We start from the raw sequence: 21,472 nt of genomic DNA on the forward strand, positions 1-21,472 counted from the left end.
ATGGAGGGAGTGCCCTCAGTCTGCAGCAGGCACACGTCGATTTAGCTGAGGTTCTACTGCGGCTTTAATGGACAGCCTGACCCGAATCGAGTGAGCCGTGCAGTAGGCGCGATTTGAAATCGCAGCTCTGCTTGTGACATCGCTGCATTATATGGCGCCTTTTACTTCTGTAATTCTTTACATATAAATAAAAAGGGGCATCAAGACAGATAGATACGAGAGGCGCTAAGACAGGCTTTATACATCTAATTGTTTATTTATGACTGTAGTTTTTAATTGATTATTTTATTTTTTAACTCGAATATTGGTTGGACTCGGGCAACCTTAGCAGGGTCTTTGTACTGTTTTTAGACTTTTTATGGTTTTATTTTTTGTGACTTTCCTGCTTTTGATCATTTTCTGGTTTTGAGAAATTTTCAGGTCTTTAGATATGGCTAATAAACTGAACTGGAACTTTATGATAAATAGGTACAGTAGATAATGAAAGGCATTATATAATAGATAGATAGATAGATAGGGTGAAAGGCGCTATATAATGATAGATAGAAGTGAAAGGCGCTATATGATAGCTAGATATAAAGTATCATCTATCTATCTATCTCTGTTCCCAATTGAGAGATTACAAATTTAACAAAGCTCCAAAATAAATGAATGAATACGTTTAGAAACCCCCTAATGCCGCGGTTTAACGTTTCCTACTCGCTCCATGAGCAAGTCCTGAAGACATCACAATTGCTCAACCTGAAATCTTCTCCAAGGCTGTGCAAAGATAATCCAAAATGGGAAAGGAGTGTGCCAGCGCCAATGGGCAGGCAGCGTGGCACGGCATTGAAGCGTTTGGACTTCATACTCTGAGCTGCTGCTGACACAGTGGGACCCTGAGCAAGTCACATGACCTGCCTCTGCTCTAACAGGGAACAATAAGTGACATGTGTCCTGTTGAATGTCAAATGGTGTAAGTCACCTCAGGCTTTAGCAGGGTAAGCAATCATTATAATGACCATGGGAACCCTCCAAAGCAGTGCATGTGTTGGCGCTGGCACCATGGGCTAAGACTCTTCACTTGGGTGGCACTCTGAGATGCCAGCTCTGGTGCCCACGCTGTGTGCTTTGTGGCCAGCCGAACCCATGGTGACCTGCGACAGCCCCAGTGACTGACTGGACTTGAGACTGCCCCAGATAAACAGAGCAAGTTAGTGCCAGGAAGGGCATCAGGCTTTAAGCCATGTGGAGAGGGCTGACCTGCACTTTGACCCCACAGAGAGGGACTGGTTTCTTCTTCACTTTCAGCTCATACCATTCACGGCCCACTCCACTGCCCCACTGACAAGTCTGAAAGGCCAAATCGATCCTGTTGTGGGGTGCCACTGCTTGGCATCTCCTGGGACTTGGGTTCAATCGACAGCCCGGTCCCTGACTCCATGGAGTCTGTGTGTGGATTTTCAGTTTGGGCTCCCAAACCCCACAACTGACCTGATGAATTTGAGTGTGGCCGGGCGTCCATACACGTGTGCCCATAAATCCACCCCACCCTGGATGTGCCCTGGCTTGTGCCTGATTTTGCATGTGCAGGCGCCCTAGAGCTACTCTCGAAACAGACCACCCGGGCAGGACCCACCCAGATGACATGACGTCCATCAATGGCATCTTCCTTGGTCGTCCTCCGCCGCCCCCTAACTCCTCGCCAATGGGCACCAGACTGGCACCCGTACCAGCAGCGACTGTCCGCTCAGAGGGGCTACACGCGCGTCTGAGAGCGCCGACGTGCGGTCAGGCAGCGACACGGACACCCTAAGCGCGTTGATGCCTGCCGCCGGGGTCCTCGCGAAGAAGCGGGGAGCGCACCGTCAGACGAAGTAGGGGGGGGAAACACGGAGCCGGGAGCCGAGAGCAGAGCAGAGCCGTACCGGACAGCAGCGTACAGGCAGACCGGAGCGCCGGGAACACCCAGCCGAGGAGCGGCCTGCCGAACAGCAGCGCACGGGAGTCGAGTGGGCGCCGCGCGGGCAGGTCGGGAGCCCTCATCCCGGGGAGAACGCGCCCCCCACTTCGGGGGATCCGGCCACATCATTTCGGGCTCCAAGGCGGGAGCGGAGCAGGAGAGCGGGACTGTGAGCATCACTCTGCCGGCTCGGGGGCCGGCTATGGCGCCGGGACAGAGCAGCGCCCCCGGAGGGTGGCCACTCAACAACGAGAGGGTCCGGCTGCTGGTTTGTTTCCTGGGGGTCTTCGTCTGCTACTTCTACTATGGAATTCTGCAGGAGAGCATGTGAGGGGCCGGGGGATTCGCCGGGCGAGGGCTGGGGGTTGGTTTGGGGCAGCTGGCAGAGCGCCACACGCCGGTGCCACCTACAGAAGGGGGGAGGTCAAAGGTCAAGCAGTAATAGGAATGTGCCCGCCTGGTGCGCCCGGCGTTGGTCCGAATTTAGAAAGAGCTGACATGGACGAAAATAAAGCGGGGCTGCCTGTTTGGTGCCACCCACGTCTGAGGACGAGGACAGGCCGCCTCCACGTGTCACAGTCTTGTGCCCGTAGCTAACTCTCCTCTGCACGCCGTCAGCTGGTAAGGCAGAGCAGAGCCTGGCATGTAGTGCCAGTCCTCCCATTGTCACTTCAGGTCCTGAGAATGGCCGCTGTTGATGCGGGTTCATTAATCACCCCTCATTTTCAAAGCCACTTGTCCAGGAGAGACGAGCAGTGTGGGCAAAGGCACAATGGCAGAACATGAAGGAAATGGGCACTGGCACAGGGTGGGGGGGTCTGCACTCACAAGGGAGAAGGGCACTTAGTGGGTTTGGGGGTGCGCTCACAGATATGTGGTTAGAGCATTCCATTTCTATAGTGGGGACCCTCATCAGCCACCATTGGGGAGTAACAAGGGGTGAAGCCATTCTTGTGCCAGTATGTTGACCACACATTAGCTCTCGGGTGCCAAAGGGGTGACTAGGGGGCCAGAGTGGACGGGGCCTCTAACATCGGGGCTACAGCGGGGTACACCCCGACTTTTTGAAGGGATCGTTTGTGACCACAGAGAATCGGGACCCCGGCTTTGTGTCCCACCCAAAGGTTGGTGCCAACTGTCCCTGTCACACACAGACCACAGGCTGAACACCCCCTGATGGCCAAACCAACAACACTCCCAGCAGCGGCCCAGGCCTTCCATCCAAATACTGGCAGGGCCCAAAAAGGATTAGCTTCAGGGGGCCTGGGCAGAGACGGGTTGGGGGGCTGGCTGGCACCAGGGCTTCTACACCCAGTCACCTCACATGGTGGGATTTTAAAAAATGGCACCAAAGTAAGGGCTTGAAGCCGAAGGCACCAATGCGAGTAAACGTGCTGATGCCAGTGTATTGGCACCTCTGCCCCTCGCCCAACACAGCTCGCCAGTCCTGTCCACTTAAAGCATCGAGTCGAGTTATGAGGGTCTCTGCAGTCCTCCTGACCAGCACACTAGGTGGTCTCTTACTCCACGCCTTTGTGGTTCTCCCTGAAGTCACCAGCGGTGTCCCTGTGGCCTTGAAGGACTCCCTTTAAAGTTGTCACCTCGGTCCCCTGGAGTGACTCCTGTCATAACACCTCAGTCACGTCTCAGCTCTCTGATCACTCGTCCCCTGTAGCCCCCCATAATCAGCCCAGTCACTCTTCAGGACTTTCTCTGCCACTGCTGTGTCTTTATGGAGACCCCAACTGCCCCCAGGACTCCACCTGAGGCCTCACCAGTGTGTTATAAAGCGGACCCTCCAGGGACTTGGATGGCACACGTCAAGGCGCTATATAACCGGACACTCTGCCAGCCATGACTCCCACGTCCTTCTCTTAAGGTGGTCTCTCGATTTTCAGACCCCCATTGTGTGTTCACACCTCACATTTTTATATCCCACATGTCACACTTTACATTAAATGCCATCTGCCACGAATCTGCCCGCGCCCGCCTGCTGTCCAAGTCCCTCTGTGATGATTCAACAGATTCTGCCAGTCCAGCTCTCTTGGCATCATGTGCCAACTTCACCAGCTTGTCCTTTATATTTGTATCCAAGTCATTAATAGATATTACAAACAGCACTGCCCCCTGCTGGTCAGCACTCGTAACATCAGCCAGCCCGTTGTGGTGTGGACCCTCACACCATCAGCCTCTGCTTCCAGTCGACACCCTGAACTCCCCCTTCTTGTAGTTGGATGCCCACCCTCTCTCTCGTGTGCCACCTCACCCGATGCTGGTCGTATCCTTTGGTTCTTCCTCACAGAATTCCAGCCTGTTAGTAAACCAGGACCCCCGTCGGCTGAGCCCACCCTGACTGCCCTTGTCCTGTGCCAGTCTGTCTTATTCCTTCCATTCGTTTCCCCGTGATGCCCATTAAGCTTTCATCCATCCAGTCCTTCAGAGCCTCCCCAGGGTGCAGCGACTTCCTAAATGTCTCCTTAAGATCTCGGGGGTACATCTGTTTGATTTTGTTGCCCACCCGTCTGCAGCACGAGAGGAGAGTACCGAACAGGAGACGTGCAGGAGAAGTTCAAGTACGCCACGACGCTGGTCTTCATTCAGTGCATCATCAACGCCTTCTTCGCCAGGCTTCGTAAGTGTGTGCGAGTGTGTGTGTGTGTTGGCACGTGTGCCCCCCGCCCCACCTTCTCATGACCTTCTTGTCTCTCGTTGTCTGCCAGTCATCCAGATATTCGAGAAGGCCAAGCCTGACCGCACCAGCAGCTGGCTCTACGCAGTGTGCTCGCTGTCCTACCTGGGCGCCATGGTGTCCAGCAATTCGGCCCTTCAGTACGTCAACTACCCGACGCAGGTGAGTGACCGCCTGGGGTCACCGTTACTGTATGCCACAGGTGGCGCGTCCTGGGGTGGCCCATTGTGGCGCCAGGACACACTGGTGCTTCACGGAAGCGGAGGGTCAGCGTGCCCTGCAATGTGTAATAAACAGCACGGTCCCAGAGGTCGATGCCAAGGGACAGGCAGAGCGCCAGCTGGCTGAGGCGCACAGACCTGCTGGGGTCAGCAGCCATGAATCAAGCAGCGGAAAACAAAGACTCGGGCGCCCTATGCCACGGCTGCAAATTAGGAGCTCAACGAGCGCCTCGATAAATCCCCCAAGTCGTTGACTTGGTGCGGCGCCTTGATAAATCATGCCAGCTCATTAGGAGACGTCTTGGCGATGCACAAATTGAGCAGAGCCGAGGGGCGGCCGATCCAAGCCCCGCGTGTGGTGTGTATGGGTTCCTACAGGTCACAGTGGAGGAGCGAGGCTACTGCAGTCACCTCGTGCCAGTCGGTCTCCAGGCCTGCTCGTCGAGGTACCCACGTGGCCCCGCCTAGCATGCTACCCGGGTGGCGCTCACATCTTGTGTTTGCTTTGTAGGTCCTTGGCAAGTCCTGCAAGCCCATTCCAGGTAGGCAGCTCATTTCCTGTCTGGCTCTGTAGGGGGGCGCACGGCCCCCACGACTGACTGCTTTGTCCTTCTCCAGTGATGATTTTAGGGGTGACGATCTTGCGGAAGAAGTACCCCCTCGCCAAGTACCTCTGCGTGCTGCTGATCGTCAGCGGGGTGGCGCTGTTCATGTACCGGCCCAAGAAGGGCACGGCCGATGCAGACGACCACATCTTTGGCTTCGGCGAGATGCTGCTGGTAAGACTGCCTTAATCCCCCACGGTGGGCCGCCTGTCGGTGCCACTCTGCCTTTACCCCTCCGCCTTCTCGGCCCCTCTCTGCTTGCAGGTGCTCTCCCTGACGCTGGACGGTCTGACCGGCGTGGCACAGGACCACATGAGGGCGCACTTCCAGACGGGCTCCAATCACATGATGCTCAACGTCAATCTCTGGTCGATCCTCGTGTTGGGGGCAGGTGGGTAGCGAGGGCCAAGAAATTGTATTACTGCCAGTTTGCCACTGGGGGGCAGCACCAGCCCACTTTATTCGCATGCAGCCATTGTGGTGGACTTGCTGACGACACCCGTATGGCATCTCGGAGAAAAGCCCCTGTTGTGGTCCTTGTGGCCCGGGGGTCTCCGCTTCCTTCTGAACCTTCTCGTTTTCTTTCTCCATTGCTGCAGGCATCCTGTGGAGCGGTGAACTCTGGGACTTCCTCAGCTTTACCGATCGCTATCCCAGCATCCTCTACAACATCCTGCTGTTCGGACTGACGAGTGCCATCGGGCAGGTAGGCTGGAGAGGAAGCACTTAACATGGCTGACCCCGCAGGCGCGTCTCGCACAGCGGGCATCCCTGGCGTGTGGCTCTGTGGGGAAAGAACCACTTAACTGAGCAATCAAAGCAGGGAGCGCTCTACCGGGCCGGTCCCTGGGGGTCCGCAGCACACCTGTGAGGCGTCTGGAGTGCGAACGAGCGTTTGGGGGAGGGGCCTCCCAGTTCAAGCTGGGCAGTGGCGTAAGCGTTGGCAGCAGGAAACGAGCGTGTGGGCGCGTGGATGAGCTCGTCTGACTGGCATCATAACGGCTCGGCCCCCTCTCTCCACAGAGCTTCATCTTCATGACAGTTGTGTACTTCGGACCCCTCACGTGCTCCATCATAACGACCACCCGCAAGTTCTTCACCATCTTGGGCTCCGTCCTCATTTTCGGCAACACCCTGACCATGATGCAGTGGACCGGCACGTTCCTGGTGTTCCTTGGTGAGGTGGGGGGCCCGCTGGGTGCCCGGAGGTCCGCTCTCTTCCACTGTCTCCCCTGAAGCGCCTTTCTCTTCTTATTTCCCTGCAGGCCTGGGACTCGATGCCAAATTTGGAAAGGGGCCCAAAAAGACGTCCCATTAGGATGAACCCGCGGTGGCCCATCTGGACTGGCACGGCTCAAATTATCGAGGACTTTTGTATTTTATTGGTAGTCTGATTGTTATCATGTGGCGGATTCGCTGAATAAAGGAGGACGGCGGGCAGGTGAAGCTTCCTGGTGTGCCTTCATTTCCAGCGGGGGTCCCGAGCGCTCATGAAGGAGCGCGAGGTGAGACCCGAGCGGCCGACACGCTGCTAATTGGAGGCCTGCGTGCCCTGGTGGGCTCGTCGTGGCGTGGGTGCCTCTGACCTGTCGACCCTGCCAGGTGCATGTGCCCAGATGATGAGCGTCGGGAGGTGTGGGGGATTGGCAGGAGGGGGCGGAGTGGTGGGCCTGACCCTTGACCCTGACATCCATCTCGTCCAATCCTGCTGAGGCGGCGCTCTCTCTCTCTCTCGCTCGCTGTTGCTAAGGGTTTCTAATTAAAATCCCGGTGTTTTTTTTTTTTCTTTCTTTCCCGTCTCCCGTAATTACTTTCGCAGCTGTGATTTATTAGGCTTTTCACCCAGAGAGACGGTTTCACTCTCCTTGATATTTTTTTTTTTGTCAAGAACGGCGTTTAAAAGTCAGCCGAGGTAAACGCCACGAGAGCGGCACAATTAGCGGAGTGGGTGCCACAATGGGCATTCAGTGAGAGGCCTGGGCGAAGTGGCACCCTTTATTTATGAACGTTTTGATTCTTGGAAGCTTTGGCCTTGGCTGGCCATTTCGAGGGGGATAATGAGGGGCACCGGGGTCCTTCGAGCCGTGAGGCGGCCCGACCGACGAGAGCCCGGTGCTTTCTGTTGTGACGCGCATTTGCATAATCGTTTTAATTAAGTTTCTCGTCAGCTCGAGCGCCACGTTACTCCGACGCCTCGCCGGCCCAGCACACGCGTGTCGCATGCTAAGCGCGGGCTGCCGGGGGTCTTGCGCAAGCAGGTGAGCCCCCCGCCGAGTGGGCGTCGGGTTGACGGGCGTCTGCGCTCCAAACGGGGGGGGAAGCCTGCAGTGTGCCGCCACCGACGGCTGCCTCATTTGCATACCGATCTCTTTCAAGTCGGAGCGGCGAAATCTCCGAAGATCCAACTTTGCACATTAAAGCGAATTTGGGGCAGCTGTTCCCTCGCAGCCCATCTGTCGGAGTGCGCGCTCGCCGGCTGGCCAGATGGGGTCCGAGGGGTGGCCGCCTCACGTGCTTGAACCCCGAGCCGCCGTGCGTACCAAGGGGCGCGGCTGGCGCTCTTCAAAGAACCCGCGGCTTTTCCTTGCCTTAATTTCATTAGCATTTTCTAATTGAGATGATTTAATTGCCGCTCCTGCTTCGACTTTCACTTCATTAGCGGCGGCCTAAAGATGCCTTTGTCATTTCTGGCGCCCTGAGGGGATTCTTGGTGGCGGAGGGGTGGGTGTCCCGTGTTTGATGTGCGTCCAGCGAGCCGCTCTCTGCATTTGAAGTGGATTTTTAATTAGTTAATTGGGGGGAGCGCGCGAGGAGAGCGGCGGCGGCGGCGGCACATAAAGCGGAGCCCCTCGTTACCGAGCTACCAGGGCGGGGGGCTTTGGGGGGCTCAGTCTGCACCTGTGATGTGAAGTGGGGTCAGGCGCCGATGCCCATCCCTAGTGAAGACGCACGCAGAAGTGCCCTCGACAGACAGATGGAGGGCATCGGGCCAAAGGGTGTGATGATGATGATGATGGGTGCCTGGCCTTGGATTGGCAACATTTTACTTTTATATAAACATGTGGCACCGTGCAAAGGGCACCTGAAACGCAAGTCCAGTCATCACTGGGCGCCTGTCTGCCACAATATCACCATGGAAACGCTCAAAAGGAGTGGCAGTGCCCGTTATGAGAAGGAGATGCCCCGGGCAGGTGCACGGCCGCGTCTCTCATTTGCTGTGCCGACTGTTGGCATTGTGCAGGACATATGAGCCGCCTGGAGCCACCGGGAAATGAATCGGCCCGTCCATTCTTATTCAAATCGGGTGCCATTCACATGCTAATCCTCATAAAGGGGGGCGCGCGGCTGATGGTGCCCACAGATGCACAACTTGACGCCCTTGGCATGTGTGCCAGGCCGAGCTGCAGCTTCTCTGTTTGTGTCTGGGAATCTGGGCAGGCGGCGTCTTCCATACGGACACTCGTGCCCATCTCTGTCATCTCCTCCCATCAGACACAATAGCCTTGTTCACTCGGGATGCTGGCACTGCCCATCCATCTTTACCCCTGTGGCGCTAAATAGCACCCCAAACTGAGGCGTGCATTTCAGGTGGCACATGTCCATGATGTCCAGAGTACCAGCAAGTAGTCAGGCGTTCATGAAGCGGGCACGACGAGCCAGAAACAAACTGGCAGCCTGTGGCTTCTGGGTATCGTGACTATGGGTCAGCGTGTGTCCCCACGGTGGGCACCTTTGCTGGAGTTCAGCCGGATGGGCACTTGCCATCAAAGGAATAGCAGAGGCCAGAGATTGAGTGGACGAGTCACCCTGTTGGGCATCGAGACACTGCTGGCCACGTTCTGCAGTTCCACTACCAGTCACGGGGTGGCAGCACAACATGGCATCAAATCGAAAAATTAAAATGTCACTTGAAAGAAATGAAAGCAACACCCACAGTGAGCCGTAACGGGTGGCACTGGCACAAACGCCAGGGCTGTATGAAATGGCACTCAGCATCCAAAAAATCTGCAGGGCAAAATCAGTAAAAGAAATCGCTAAGCAAACGGGCATCTGTGACTCCACTGCCCCCTCAAGTGCCCCTCACTCATGTGACCCACATGTTAACCCCTGCTGGTGATGCCCTGGCTGCCCAGCGTCTATCCAGAGGCTCACAGCAGTCGGGCACAAAACCAAACTCATCGATGGAAACACAGCAATTGCACCCAAGCAGCAGGGGGTAGCGCAGGAGAACCCAACAAAACACCAAGTAAGAAAGCCAGCAGCACACGCGTGGCACGTGGACACCACCAAACAGAAAAGAGAAAGAACAACAGGGCATGACAAACACGCAGAAGACCCCAGGGAGCTCAGTTCGAGACCACCAAAGCCAATTCCTCTCTCGCCAGCAATCAGGGTGAAGCCTTGAGAAGGTCATGAAGGAGAAGTTAGTGTCACAACGACGACATCATTGAGCCACGCCCCTAGAAACCTAACTTTGTCTTAGCAACACTTGTCCAAAATGGCAGCACTGACCAAACAACAAGACGGTGAAAAGGAACCCAAAAACAGCAGCCGGATCACAGCGAGGTGACGCAGACCATAAGAAGTGACGTCAAATACGGCAGACCCTGACGAGGACCACCGCAACCAGGCCATCCTCATTACCATGTGCACCGTGCTGTCTCGTTAATGTGCCAGCTGCCATCTGAGCTGTGTGCCCGGCTCTCTTTGGGGGTGGCAGCACCTGCCCACTGGATGATTTGTCTCGAGTGGCCTTTGTCATTTGGGTGTCACTTGGACTGAATGCAAAGCAGAGGACCACATCACCTGTCAGAACCGCCTGACGTCTCCCACCTGGTGCCACAAATATGCCCTAATGACTTCCAGGTTTCTCATGCCAACATTCAGCCTGCAGTGTTGTCAATTCAGTCTGAGCTGGCATGCGCTCCATGTGCCAATGCTTATTGGGGCATCCGTATGATGAAGGGTGGACAGAGCCACAAAGAGGTAGTCAGCAACAAGAGTTGGGCACACTGGCACATTCAAAGGACAGTCAGTTGTTATTAAGGGACCGAAGAGGTGCCAGGAAAACCTTCACTTGCCATTAGGCTGCCACCACCAGCCTGCACCAAAGGGACGCAAGGACTTGTGTCATCTGCACAGCTGGGCGGGCATTAAGGTTTGTCCAGTCTTAAGCTGCCCATCATCGATCATCACATACCCACTCTGACCTCCTCTTCCATTTCACTGCTGGTGTGGACTTGTGCCCTTATTGATGCCCACTGCTGCTGACCCTTCAGTCGGCCTGGTCAGTCTGCCCGTCTCCTCTCAGGTGTGTCCACTCACACAGCTAATCTTCCCAGCATCCTCTGTAACTTCCAGGAGGGCAGCTTTATTTTAAGGTATTGGGAGGATCCTGCTTGGCACTACAACCATGCCATGGACAGAGTTACTCCAGTCATCAACATTCTGAGCCATGTGATTGGCTGGGGGGAGGAGTGGGTGTGTCTAATAAAGTGGTGCCCAAGTGTGTACAAGTAATGTGTGTTTGTATGGTGATGGGCATGTCATGCCATGTGCTGGGAAGAAGGCGCATGGCAAAGGCTGTGAGGATATAAGAAAAACACACAAGGAGGCCAGATGGCATTGAAGTCGCATTGCAAAAATAGCTGCCAGAAGGTCGCTGCTGGCACAAAACTCCCCTGGGCAGGTCAGGAGTCCAACCTCACGGGTGTCACACAAACCTGATGGATTTTCATCCTTGCTGTACACATGCCAGGGGGAGGACATGGCAAAGTGTTGGTCACATAGATTTGGGCACTCTGACAATGGCTCTTTGAATCTCAAGAAATGCAAATTCTCCACACGTGGCAAAGGGGCAAATGCTGCAGGAAAGGGGAACAAATGGCGGCTCCATTTGAAACGTTCCAATTTCAGGCTGGACAACAAAATTCCGACTGGGGTGACCATTACCGGCGAGTGACACCAGACGGACAGACGCCCTGGTGATTCGCTCTCTGGCTGTGACAGTTAGCACTGGTGACAGCAGAACAAGGACCTGTAGAAGGTGGTGGTCCTACGCCCACCGCTAGACAGACAATTAACGCATTGGACATGCAGGTTTATTTAGCTGTGGCACAGCTTCTGCGTCCGGATGGTGAAGTGGTCATTCAGAGCTCCCAGGGGTGTCTCTCTGGGCACTGTCTGGCATGCCCAAGGTGGACATGTTAGGTCCAGTTGAGCCTCACTGTCCTCCTAGCGACGGTCACAGTGTCACATGCCTGTCCCTGGTAACTCCCCAGATGTCGAGAGATCGACAACCCAAGCCTGTCCTTCTCGGCGTCTTTCCAAATATCTTCTTTTTTGTGCCCATCTCCTGTGAGGGGTGCCCAGTGGGTAGACATGCCAAGGCTCATGGACATTGGCATCTCCTCCTTGAATCCCACAAGTGGTCCCCAGGCCTGATAAAATCGTCAATGATTTACTATATGGTGAACGATTTTCATACGAGACCCCCATCAGTATAATTTTCAGTTGCGGTGTCCGCCGGTGGGCTTCCCAAATGCAAGCTTGAAGCAGCCCTCGCAAGGCTCCAGGTGGTCTCACAATTCCTAACGGATTTTTAAATGTTTCATGTAGGAGTTTGCAGGGTCCTCACAGTCACGTGCAGTCGACATGCAGCCGGTCTGCACTTTGCTTGTCACGCTGACTTTCGGCTTTCACAGGAATGTTTCTTTCCGCCGTCATGATTTGGTTTTCCATGTAAGATTAAGCATCAGTTTATCAAAGTGTTCAAGGCGCGACCCTCTCAACAGCGTATTAAGCAACTAAAGCGCGCGACTTTACGGGCACCCGCACGCACGTCTCACAAGGGGCTACGCAATTGGCGCCCACATAGCTGACTCCCTCTGTGCCTGAAGCAACCGTCGGCAATTAACAGAGAAGGAAACACGCGAAAACGCGTAGCACGGCAGCTCAGTTATGGGCTACGCTGTCCCTTCATCGTTCATGGGTCTTACTCGTCCCCCCCCATTTTTTTTTACTGGCGAGTTGCAGACAGGCGCTCCACAGACAGCGCACACTGGGGTCCTGCCGCCGAGTTCTTTTCAGACGCGGCTCGCCTTCACTTTGATTGCCCGGTGGTGTTTGACATTCGTGATTCTGTTTGAGTTCTCGTTAGTTGCGGACTGACTTTAAAGCGCCAACATGTTTCGCACTATGGTGGTTCAGGCGAGGAAGCACCCCAGTGTAAGTAGAGCTCAGTAATCCCGTATCCGCTCAGGTGTGACATTGAGAAGGCGGCGGTTGTGCGCCACGCCGCAAGGGCAGAAGGCGGTCGGACTGCCACTCACTCGGTCGAACAGCTGGGCGCCCTGTTGCGTATGGCGGACATGTAGGAACCGACCGGCCACTCCCGACACTTGGCCCAGAGCAGAGAAGGAGGACTCGAGCCGTGGAATGAACGTCGTCTGCCCCCCGCTGTCGAGCGACCTTGTGCGCGGCCTGCGTGCTCTCCACTTGGGTAGGGTAAAAGTCCGCCGAAGTGGAGTGGGCATCGCCGTAAGAAGTAACCCGGATGGGCTGCCTCCACGAAAAGACGGGCGTTAAAGAGTTCGGATTAGCAGACACGCGAGCGCCGACCACTAAGTCGTGTTCTTATTCGGGCCGCTCGCGGAGTGATTGACTAGGGGAGGATATCCGCCATTCAGATCGCGGATTTGCTTCGTTGTCATCTCGTTACCGCAGTCCGCTGAGGTTCAAGTATTTCAAATTCCGCGATCTTAATAGAAATCGCACCGTGCAGGTTCGATGGCTGCTGCCTGAGTGCAGAAAAAAGTCAAACCAGCTAAACGAGACAACCGGCGGAGTCGGGGTCAAGGGCACTCGGTGCAGTCCCGGGGCCCTTCAGCAGAAATGCGGCCGTCCGAAGGGGGGGTTTGGGGGGATTACACGAGATGAAGGCCCCGCGCGCACGCGCCTCAAAGCCTGTTACGGCGGAGGTTTGGTTCGCAGTCTTCTTGAGGTGCCTAATTATTGCATCTCCCTTTCTTCCAATTAAAGCGCTCACTGCAGACTAATGGTTTTGCTGTGTTCAGCATTTTGTGTAAGCGAGTTAAGCTGCAGAATAAGCACTTGCTGTGATTTGCAATTAAGGTCTGCAAGAGGGTGGCAAGTCTCAAAAACTAGGGTCGTGCAGTAAGAGACAGGACACGTCCCCAAAGGTTTGAAGGTTGTCATTTAAAGCTTTGCTTTCTGAACATTTTATGAGTTGAGCTCATCTTGGGAGTTTCAGCAGCTGTGATAGTGGACTGAGGAGCCAAAGGGTGACCGAGATGGCAGACGTGAACTGCATGTTGAGTGCCCCATGCCAGTTGTTTAAGTTGGCACTTTTGACTACCCAGTATTGAGCAACTTGGAATAATAAAAGGTTTCAAGAAACGGCCCGTCTCGCAGCCTACATGGACCTCCTCACCTGTGGTTTGAGCCGTGTGTGCGAGTTTGTCAAGTTCACCTTTGCACACCCACGTGCCGCGGCTCAGCTGTACAAGAGGAGTATCCCAGTAGGACGTGTCCCGTGAATGCCATAGCAAGGGTTTAGCTTTCGGTGGGACAATTTGGAGAAAACGGTGCGGTCGGAGTAGCTGAATTGGGATGTGAGGGTGACTTGTAACCTCATTCAGGATTGGCGTTTTTGTGCCCACCATGTATGTGGTGATACCCGCACAACGTCTGCATGTCGAGCAGAGCAAAGAGCAAACCAGCAGCTTTGTTTCTCGTAAAATCACAAATTGCGGCCCACCAGTGGACACTCGGATGTCTCGGAATGGACGTGAGCTTCTCGTTGGAAGGAATTTAAAAGGAAGTTCCTCTCCGTTGTCCCGTTTGGACCTTTTGTGTGTGAAGGTTTTGAGAGATCGCCTGTAGGGTACGTTTCAGGCCTGTCCACACACCTCCCTGCATTTGCTAACGGAGGCGTTGGTACCTCGGCCTTTGAAAACGGCGACTTTAACACACCAGAGTCGTACGCCTTTGTGGATGGGCAGGCGGGCACGCGGGCGGCAGTACAGATGTGTCCCAAAGCGACGATTCCAAAGCCCTTCCCTAATCGCTTGTGCGCCTCACAGCATCTCCTTCTCTGATTGGCTGCTTTCCATGGCCCTTGTTGTCATGTGAGTGCTACCCGCGGGCACATCCCTTACCAGCTGCAGGGCACTCTTAACGTGGCTAGTGCCGCTCCTGCCCCTCAAACAACATCTTTAAAGTGTGGAGGGAGAGACGTTTGGCGGCGACGGGCGCATCTGTGTTTTGCTTGTTTTCAGGTTCCCAAAATCGAGGAGCTGGCAAGGTGGGATCCATCATACGTCAAACACGTGACAGAAGGAATGTCTCAGTGCGGCGAAGTTCATTTTATAAAGGAACAAATCCCAAAACGCGTGAAGAATCAAAGTGGAGGAGCGCCTCCTGTGTCTTGCTACGATCGTCGCTGTCGCCTGGTAAACCTTTTCTGTGGCAGACGTACACTGGCATGTTCACCATGTTGAAACAGTTTGCCCTCCGTGCCTTCGCAGCTGCAAGGTAGATCATTACCCGAGCCCGAGACACAAGTGGAATATTTCAGCTACGGTCTGGCTTGTCGGGATCACACTGGGACCTCCCGGGGACTCGGCGCTGATGTGCGTGCAGGCAGACATCTTGACGTGACTGAGGAGCTGCGCCAGCCAGCTAACGGTCTGATGTGACGGTGCCAGTGTGGACGCTGCCTCCCTCTGTTGTGACGTTTGTGGTCTCCTCAAATGTCATCTGGGGGTCTTAAGATTAACAGGTTTACAGCGTAACTTGACATGCGTTCCAGAAATGGAGCAGGGACCACTTTACATTTGTTGCTTTGCCCGCCGCCGCTTTTATCCAAAGTGACTTACAATGTTTGAGGTGCAGTTGGTTACTTTTTTTTCTTTTGTGTTTGTTTTCCAATTGGAGCACAGGCGGGTCAGGTGACTCACTCAGGGTCACCCAGCGTCCGTGGTGGCATTTGAAGCCCAGAGCCGTAACCCCTGCGCCACTCTGCGCGCCACTCTGCCCGCCCTTTCCTGATGTCCCGACGTGTTGTTTCGGTCCGAGGACGGACGGATGTGACATGTGTCCCTCCGTTTACGTTTGGCGGTGGCCGTCCTGCCACTTCACATCAGGATACCTGAAAGTGGCGCAGATTCCCCCAGGAAGTCCTCTGATATCCATGTGGGGACACCGCGTGTTAATCTACGAGGGACTCGACCCCTGAAGCGGACATCTTGACAAGTGTACGTCGCTGCCATTGGAGCACCAGGTGCCTTCTCGTCGGGAGTAACTGGGCAGTCCCGGCTATCGTTGCCTTGGCGATGCCCATCTCGGAACGTCTTCCAGATTTCCAAAGCCTCGTGAGCTGCTGGGAGGCTTTGCAGGCCTGGTGGCTTCACCCGGAGGGTCTGCTCGCCCCGTTGGCGTTTTGTTGTGCTGTGACAGAGGATGAGCCTGTCTTGACACGGGTGGTCCAGAGCCCCTCGTTCCTTGTGGCTGTCCGCTCTCTCTCGCCCGTACCACCTCTTTGGCCGCTCGTTTCAAGGTTTTCTTCACGTGAGGTCTTTGATGGTTGACCCCTGAAGGTGGGCTGCATCTGCCAGCAACGGGCACACTGGGCTTGGTCCATAGGTAAACTGGAGCTGGCAGGCACCTACTGGATATGCAGGACTGTGCCCAAGTTTGAGTCGTGGCGTGGTGGCGCAGCTGATGCCAGGGGGCTTGTTGTATTTCAGGCTCGGTTTATCCGCTGGTCAGTGCTGATAGATCTCCATGTTTGGTTCACCCTCCTGCTTGTGGGCAGAGCTCACGTGTGGTTGAGGACCACCTGCTGTGCTGCTGGCCCATTTATTTTTTGTATAGTACCCGTAACTGGGTGAAGACACACAGAGCGATGCGAGTTCCCGGGTAGAGAAATGGCACCGAATGAGCCCCCTTTAAGACACAGGAAAACAAAGGGGTCTGAAAGTGACGCCCGTAACTGGACGCAGCATCACTCTGGGGGTCCACAGTCGGAGACCTTGGCCAGCAGGCCCTGAAGTCTTAAGCAGGCTGGCATCTTGAGAGGCACAGATAAGTACGGGGGGCCCTTTGTGTTCAATTTTGAAAATCGTCCCAAAGCTTTGCCAGCAGCCATTGCGAGGACTCGAGGACTTCAGTTACCCCCTGCTTTAACATTAGCTGACACAAGGGGAGCAATGCCACCTGGTCTCGGTGGGTGTCACCCGTGCTCAAGTGACAGTGGCGGAGACATGTGAACGTCCAGCGGGGCACCTTCTGGGTGTGGTGAGCATTGCTGCCTGCACTGGCACGGAGTTGTTACATTAGAGTGAGCCCAGTGCCCATGTGCCAGGCTGTGTGGTGAAAGCGTGGCACTCGAGTCGGTCGCCATAGTGACCGTAGACGACACGGGTTTGCAGTGGTGAGGGGAGCCGAGGCGGACTCTGTGTGGCACTCTTCGTCTTCGAGTGTTTCAGAGGAAGGCTGAGCTTGTGGTGGTCTGTGATCAGGGGTGGGCCGACAGACACTCGAAGTGACCAGTGGGCTACCAGCTTTTCACCAGTTTGGTGGGGCGGGGGCCCCCGATGCCACTGTTTAATCGGCTGACCCGTTGTCTTTGTTTTACTTTTGAGAGGGTGCAGGAGTGTGAGATTCGCACCCCGCGGGCTCCTCTGTCATTAACTTTGTGGGTTTCTGTGGCGTTTGGTGGCACCCAAATACCAACGACTAATGGTGGGCAGCACAGATGACTCTGAGCGGAGCCACGGGTAGCGAGTGGGCTTGAAGATCGGAATATTCAAACTTTGTACATCTGTACGATTATTTTAACAAACAAATGCCCGGACCACCGACATTTAAAATCCAGAGCCCCTGCGGTGTCTTCATGGGAGAGCGAGCCGCGTAGGTAGCAGTGTGCCCCCACGTCACCATCACTAATGTTACGACGGGTCACTCCAGCGCCACGACTGCCACACTTGGCCAGAGTCCTGTGGGCAGACCTTTTGTGATGTGACCCGCTGCCAAGGGGGCAGGCGTACGGCTCGGCTGGCGAGGAGAGTGAAAAGGCAGGCAGGCAGGCCGATGGACCCTCCAAAATAATCCAACATGCCCACCAACAGGCAGCAGCAGAGTACAGTGAAGAACGTGGAGCCGGGGGGCCACTGGGGGGCGACGACGTGTTGGCTGGGGTCTCCAGTCTACGAGGGAGGGCACAGGAGACGCATTTAGAGAAGCATTGAGGGGGTCCGGCTGAAAGGTCACTGATCAAGACCACCAACTGACCAATCACGGCAGGCTGATTGTGGAAGGGCAGCTAAAACTGGCGCTCGTGCTCATCAGGGTCCAACGGTCTGAAAAGATTAATAAAGGAATAGGAAGGCGAACGGTTATATAGCGCCTTGACGCACGGGGGGGCGAGGGAAGATGAAGAGGAGGCCCGACTGAGGCGTGAAGGGAGACGGTGACTTTAAAATGAGACCATCGGGGACATTAGGAAGAGGACCACCAACAGGTAGTGGGGTGGGCAGCAGGACGGCTTTAGGGACCCTCGCAACTTGACGATGGCATTTTGAGAGAATTAAGTGGACGAGGCTGGCGAGCTTTGGTGGTCTCATCCCGATTGTCCTCGTGTGTTTGACACTCTGTCACAGGAAGTGAGGAGGCGGGTGGGACACAAAGCTGCAGCCCCCTGGTCTGAGGTGTCACCTTCGACGTTTTGGATTTTGCTGCGATTTCAAGCCCCCCCTGCTGGCCTCTTTGCTCGTTGGTTTTGTCTCCTTGCAGAATATTGACTTGTGTGGCTGGGGGTCCACTGAGCCCCCCCCCGTCTCTGCTCACTCGATGCTCTTTATACTCTCGTCTAGAGCCTGGCACCTCACTCTTTGTTCCCGGCCCGCTATTGTTTGACTTTGTATATGACTTGGTGCCCGTGTGTCTCAACTCAGAAGTCCAGTCCTATAGTGCCATCTGCAGAGCCACTCGTCCATTTAAAAACCCCCTTAATGCACTTGGGGGTCACAGCAGCATAGGGTGGGAGGCAGGAGACGGTCAGTCTGGCTGAAGTGACGACTTGAAGCACCGCAGGACCCCCGGGGTCAGCTTCTCTGTTTTCCGCCATCGCCGCCCCCCCAGTCAGCACTCCACTTGCTTGCCTGCTTTTTTTATTTCTCATTTCAATTGTTGGTGGGCTGCTTGTGCCCGGGGTGGTCTCGTCTTCTCAGACCGCGTTGTTTTTTTTTTGTTCATGGCTTGAGCATCCCAGGCAGTGGCCACCGTTCTCGAATTGTCCTATGTGCCAAGGTCACATGGGATTGGCCTGGTACTGGTTGTTGGCTCCTGCCTGGCACCCAGTGCCCCCTACCCATCCTGCGTTGGCTGCCATCCAGGAGCATGTTGGCACTCGCCAATGGAGATTTTATTCTCCTGTTGTTGACCGCGGCCCACATGGCACTCGTCATGCCATAGCTGCAGCTTCAAATGAAGGAGTTGGTCCTACCATGGACTGGTGCCAGTCACAGTAGCCTGGTGACTTTGATCAGGTGCTGACCCGGGTTCAGCGGTGCCATCTCATCGGCCAGTGTCGTGTCCAGTCAGTCTGTGCGGCTTGTGGTGGTCTCGGCAGCCGTGCTGTCCCAGCATCGCCTCATACCAGCTGCTGCCCAGGCATGCCTGGCATTACAGAGTTGCACCCAGGTGACAGGTGGCCTTGGCCGTCATTCTCATTCTTGTCTTTTTGTCTTCCAGTTGATCCCGCTGTTCCTCTTCATTGGCGCTGGATCTGCTGGTGCCACCCTCTACCTTGCCCGCCTGGCTATGCGTAATCCTGATGTCTGGTAAGTTACAACTTGTGGGTTTGTGTTTCCCAGTGAGGGTCTTGTGGCCCCACTTAGCCATTTGGCACCTCCTTGTCCCACTGGCTCTGTCATGCCAGTCCTGCTTTACCCACTGCTGACAGCCGCCTCCCCCTTTAATTACCTTGGTCTCAAGTAAGGCTTAAGTGAGGAGGCCTGGCGCGGGTGCCCACGGGTATCGCGGTAAGCTCGGCTTTGATTGCTCACTTGATTGACGGTTCTTTAATTGGCACTCTGTGGCAGGAGTGAAGACAGGCGTGCCTGCCCTGCCAGTTCATCGTCGGGGTGCCCGGTGATGGCCAAGCCACGGTTGGAGTTGGCTAAGCCTCTCTGGGCCAAGGGCAGAGTGCTGCCCGGTGGTCTCTTGACTGACCTTTGTGCCTTTTGATCTTTCCAGCTGGGACCGCAAGAACAACCCGGAGCCCTGGAACAAGCTGGGCCCCACTGACCAGTACAAGGTAGGCAGTGCCACTGGTGTGCCTGGCACTCGTCGTCTTGTGGCCTGTAGTGAGTGTGGGTGGGTAGGCGTAGTGCAGCACAAATCTTGGGGGGTCTTTTCCAGGATTACGGTTTATTAAACTTTAAGACTCGCTGGAGTCTGAGCCTGCGACTCTTTTAAATTGTAGTGAGCCTCGGCGCCAGCGCGCCCGTAATAAGCGGGGCTTTAAGTTAAGCCGTGCCTGGCGCGCCGCTCAACGGTCTGTGTGCTTCTTGTCTTTCAGTTCTACTCGGTCAATGTGGACTACAGCAAGCTGAAGAAGAACGGACCCTCGTTCTAAAGTGGCGCCATGCCGCAGGAGCAGGACCCGCACAACGCGCCACATCCAGGAAGCCAACCGCACAATCTACCTTCACGTATGGACGGGCATCTTCTGCACTTGTCTCTGATTTCTAATAAAGTGACGTGATGCCCCGTGTGCCTCCTGCTGCCTTCTTTATTCATCGTAAAGGGCCAAGCCCGATCTGTGCCAATGCCAAAGAAAGCTGCTGCTGTCAGTTGACCCAGAGTAGCACCCTGCCTCATGACTGGCACATGAGGACGTGCCAGCGGAGCCCCCTTGGCACTCTGGGGGAGATGAGTGAAGAATGCCGAAGAGCACAGTGCTTCACGGATCGGTGGGGCTCTGCCAGGGGCTCTTGGAGGTGTGAGCCGGTGCCGCCTGAGCACATGCACTTGTGCCAGCCGTGCCTGATGACTTTTCTCTCGTTTTCAGCCTGATGGATTCTCCTGCCTCAGATCTGTTAATTGCTCCGCCACATTTTGCATAAAAAAGCCATCAGGTCACAAAGATGGAGCGGCACGGCAGTAATGAGCAGGGCGACGTGCCCAAAGCCACCCGCTGCACATGAGGATCCAGGGGCTGCCAGCTGTGCAGTGGGGCACCAGAGCAAGCGACCACTGGATGGGTGCCAATCCACAATGCCATATGGCACCTTAAGGGATGGTGTGACACCAGCCTGAGGGCACAGTTGTTTGTAATTGGTGCTCAAGTGTGCCAGTGTAGCCTGTGGTTATCTGCAGCAGGTGCTGCCCCCTTAGTTTAATCATCACTGGCACAGACTGCACTGCCCTGCAAGTTTCATATTGGCATCCCACCCCCTCCTGTGCCAATCAGTCCATCTTTTTAAAAGAGCTACTCTGAGTTTGGGAGGTGCCTGCTGTGGTGCCCATGGGCAGCAGTTCAGCAGACTGCCTTGGGTAAGCCTCTGTGCCAGAGGGGCTGGTGTGTCTACCGCAGCTGGCGCTGATGCCCTTGACGGAGGCCTTTCTGTGTGCCCACAGTGGTCGTTCTAACATACAGTGGCCCCTGCTGACTGCTTTGTTTCGCCCTGGTGGTCTTCAGCCGTACAGCACGCCGCCAGCCCCTCACCCCCCGAGCGCCCCTGCATCTCCAGACAAATTTACTTTCCGCAGATTTTTATTAAGAAAACGAAATTGGCAGGAAGAGCCGGCGGACGGCAGGATGAATGCAATTTGGTGTGCGGCGGCTCGGGGGTCAGGGTGGGCGCGTGAAGATGCACAGGCGCAGGCGATTAGTCCCACCGCAGGAAGGGGGTGCTCGGCGCGCAGCTGGGGTTACCGACGATGGGGTCCAGCCTGCAGACCACTGTGTGTCCAGCACGAAGGAGTT

At 55.3% G+C, this 21,472-nt stretch overlaps 2 protein-coding genes across 2 annotated transcripts; both read left to right on the forward strand.

Moving 5' to 3' along the window:
* Positions 1 to 1,846: 1,846 nt before the first annotated feature.
* slc35b1 (solute carrier family 35 member B1) lies at positions 1,847 to 6,903 on the forward strand. The gene is made up of 9 exons (XM_039740671.1): positions 1,847 to 2,269; positions 4,471 to 4,574; positions 4,663 to 4,793; positions 5,364 to 5,394; positions 5,471 to 5,631; positions 5,722 to 5,848; positions 6,057 to 6,163; positions 6,481 to 6,634; positions 6,723 to 6,903. Exons 1-9 carry the CDS (start codon positions 2,145 to 2,147, stop codon positions 6,773 to 6,775), a joined length of 993 nt encoding a protein of 330 aa, XP_039596605.1. The 5' UTR covers positions 1,847 to 2,144; the 3' UTR covers positions 6,776 to 6,903.
* A 5,605-nt stretch (positions 6,904 to 12,508) lies between these two features.
* On the forward strand, positions 12,509 to 20,173 carry ndufa4a (NDUFA4 mitochondrial complex associated a). The gene is made up of 4 exons (XM_039740672.1): positions 12,509 to 12,684; positions 19,234 to 19,322; positions 19,738 to 19,798; positions 20,063 to 20,173. Exons 1-4 carry the CDS (start codon positions 12,643 to 12,645, stop codon positions 20,117 to 20,119), a joined length of 249 nt encoding a protein of 82 aa, XP_039596606.1. The 5' UTR covers positions 12,509 to 12,642; the 3' UTR covers positions 20,120 to 20,173.
* The last annotated feature ends 1,299 nt before the right edge of the window (positions 20,174 to 21,472 follow it).

This window comes from Polypterus senegalus, chromosome 17 (genome assembly GCF_016835505.1).
Source record: "Polypterus senegalus isolate Bchr_013 chromosome 17, ASM1683550v1, whole genome shotgun sequence".
Taxonomy (NCBI): Eukaryota; Metazoa; Chordata; class Cladistia; order Polypteriformes; family Polypteridae; genus Polypterus; species Polypterus senegalus.

What these genes read in the sequence shown, in the direction of transcription:
- slc35b1 (XM_039740671.1), top strand. Translation starts at nt 2,145, where the DNA reads ATGGCGCCGGGACAGAGCAGCGCCCCCGGAGGGTGGCCACTCAACAAC. An exon ending in GTCCTGCAAGCCCATTCCAG is followed by an intron (nt 5,395 to 5,470) that starts GTAGGCAGCTCA and finishes GTCCTTCTCCAG; the next exon opens with TGATGATTTTAGGGGTGACG. An exon ending in CACGTTCCTGGTGTTCCTTG is followed by an intron (nt 6,635 to 6,722) that starts GTGAGGTGGGGG and finishes ATTTCCCTGCAG; the next exon opens with GCCTGGGACTCGATGCCAAA.
- ndufa4a (XM_039740672.1), top strand. Translation starts at nt 12,643, where the DNA reads ATGTTTCGCACTATGGTGGTTCAGGCGAGGAAGCACCCCAGT. An exon ending in AGGCGAGGAAGCACCCCAGT is followed by an intron (nt 12,685 to 19,233) that starts GTAAGTAGAGCT and finishes TTTGTCTTCCAG; the next exon opens with TTGATCCCGCTGTTCCTCTT. An exon ending in ATGCGTAATCCTGATGTCTG is followed by an intron (nt 19,323 to 19,737) that starts GTAAGTTACAAC and finishes TGATCTTTCCAG; the next exon opens with CTGGGACCGCAAGAACAACC.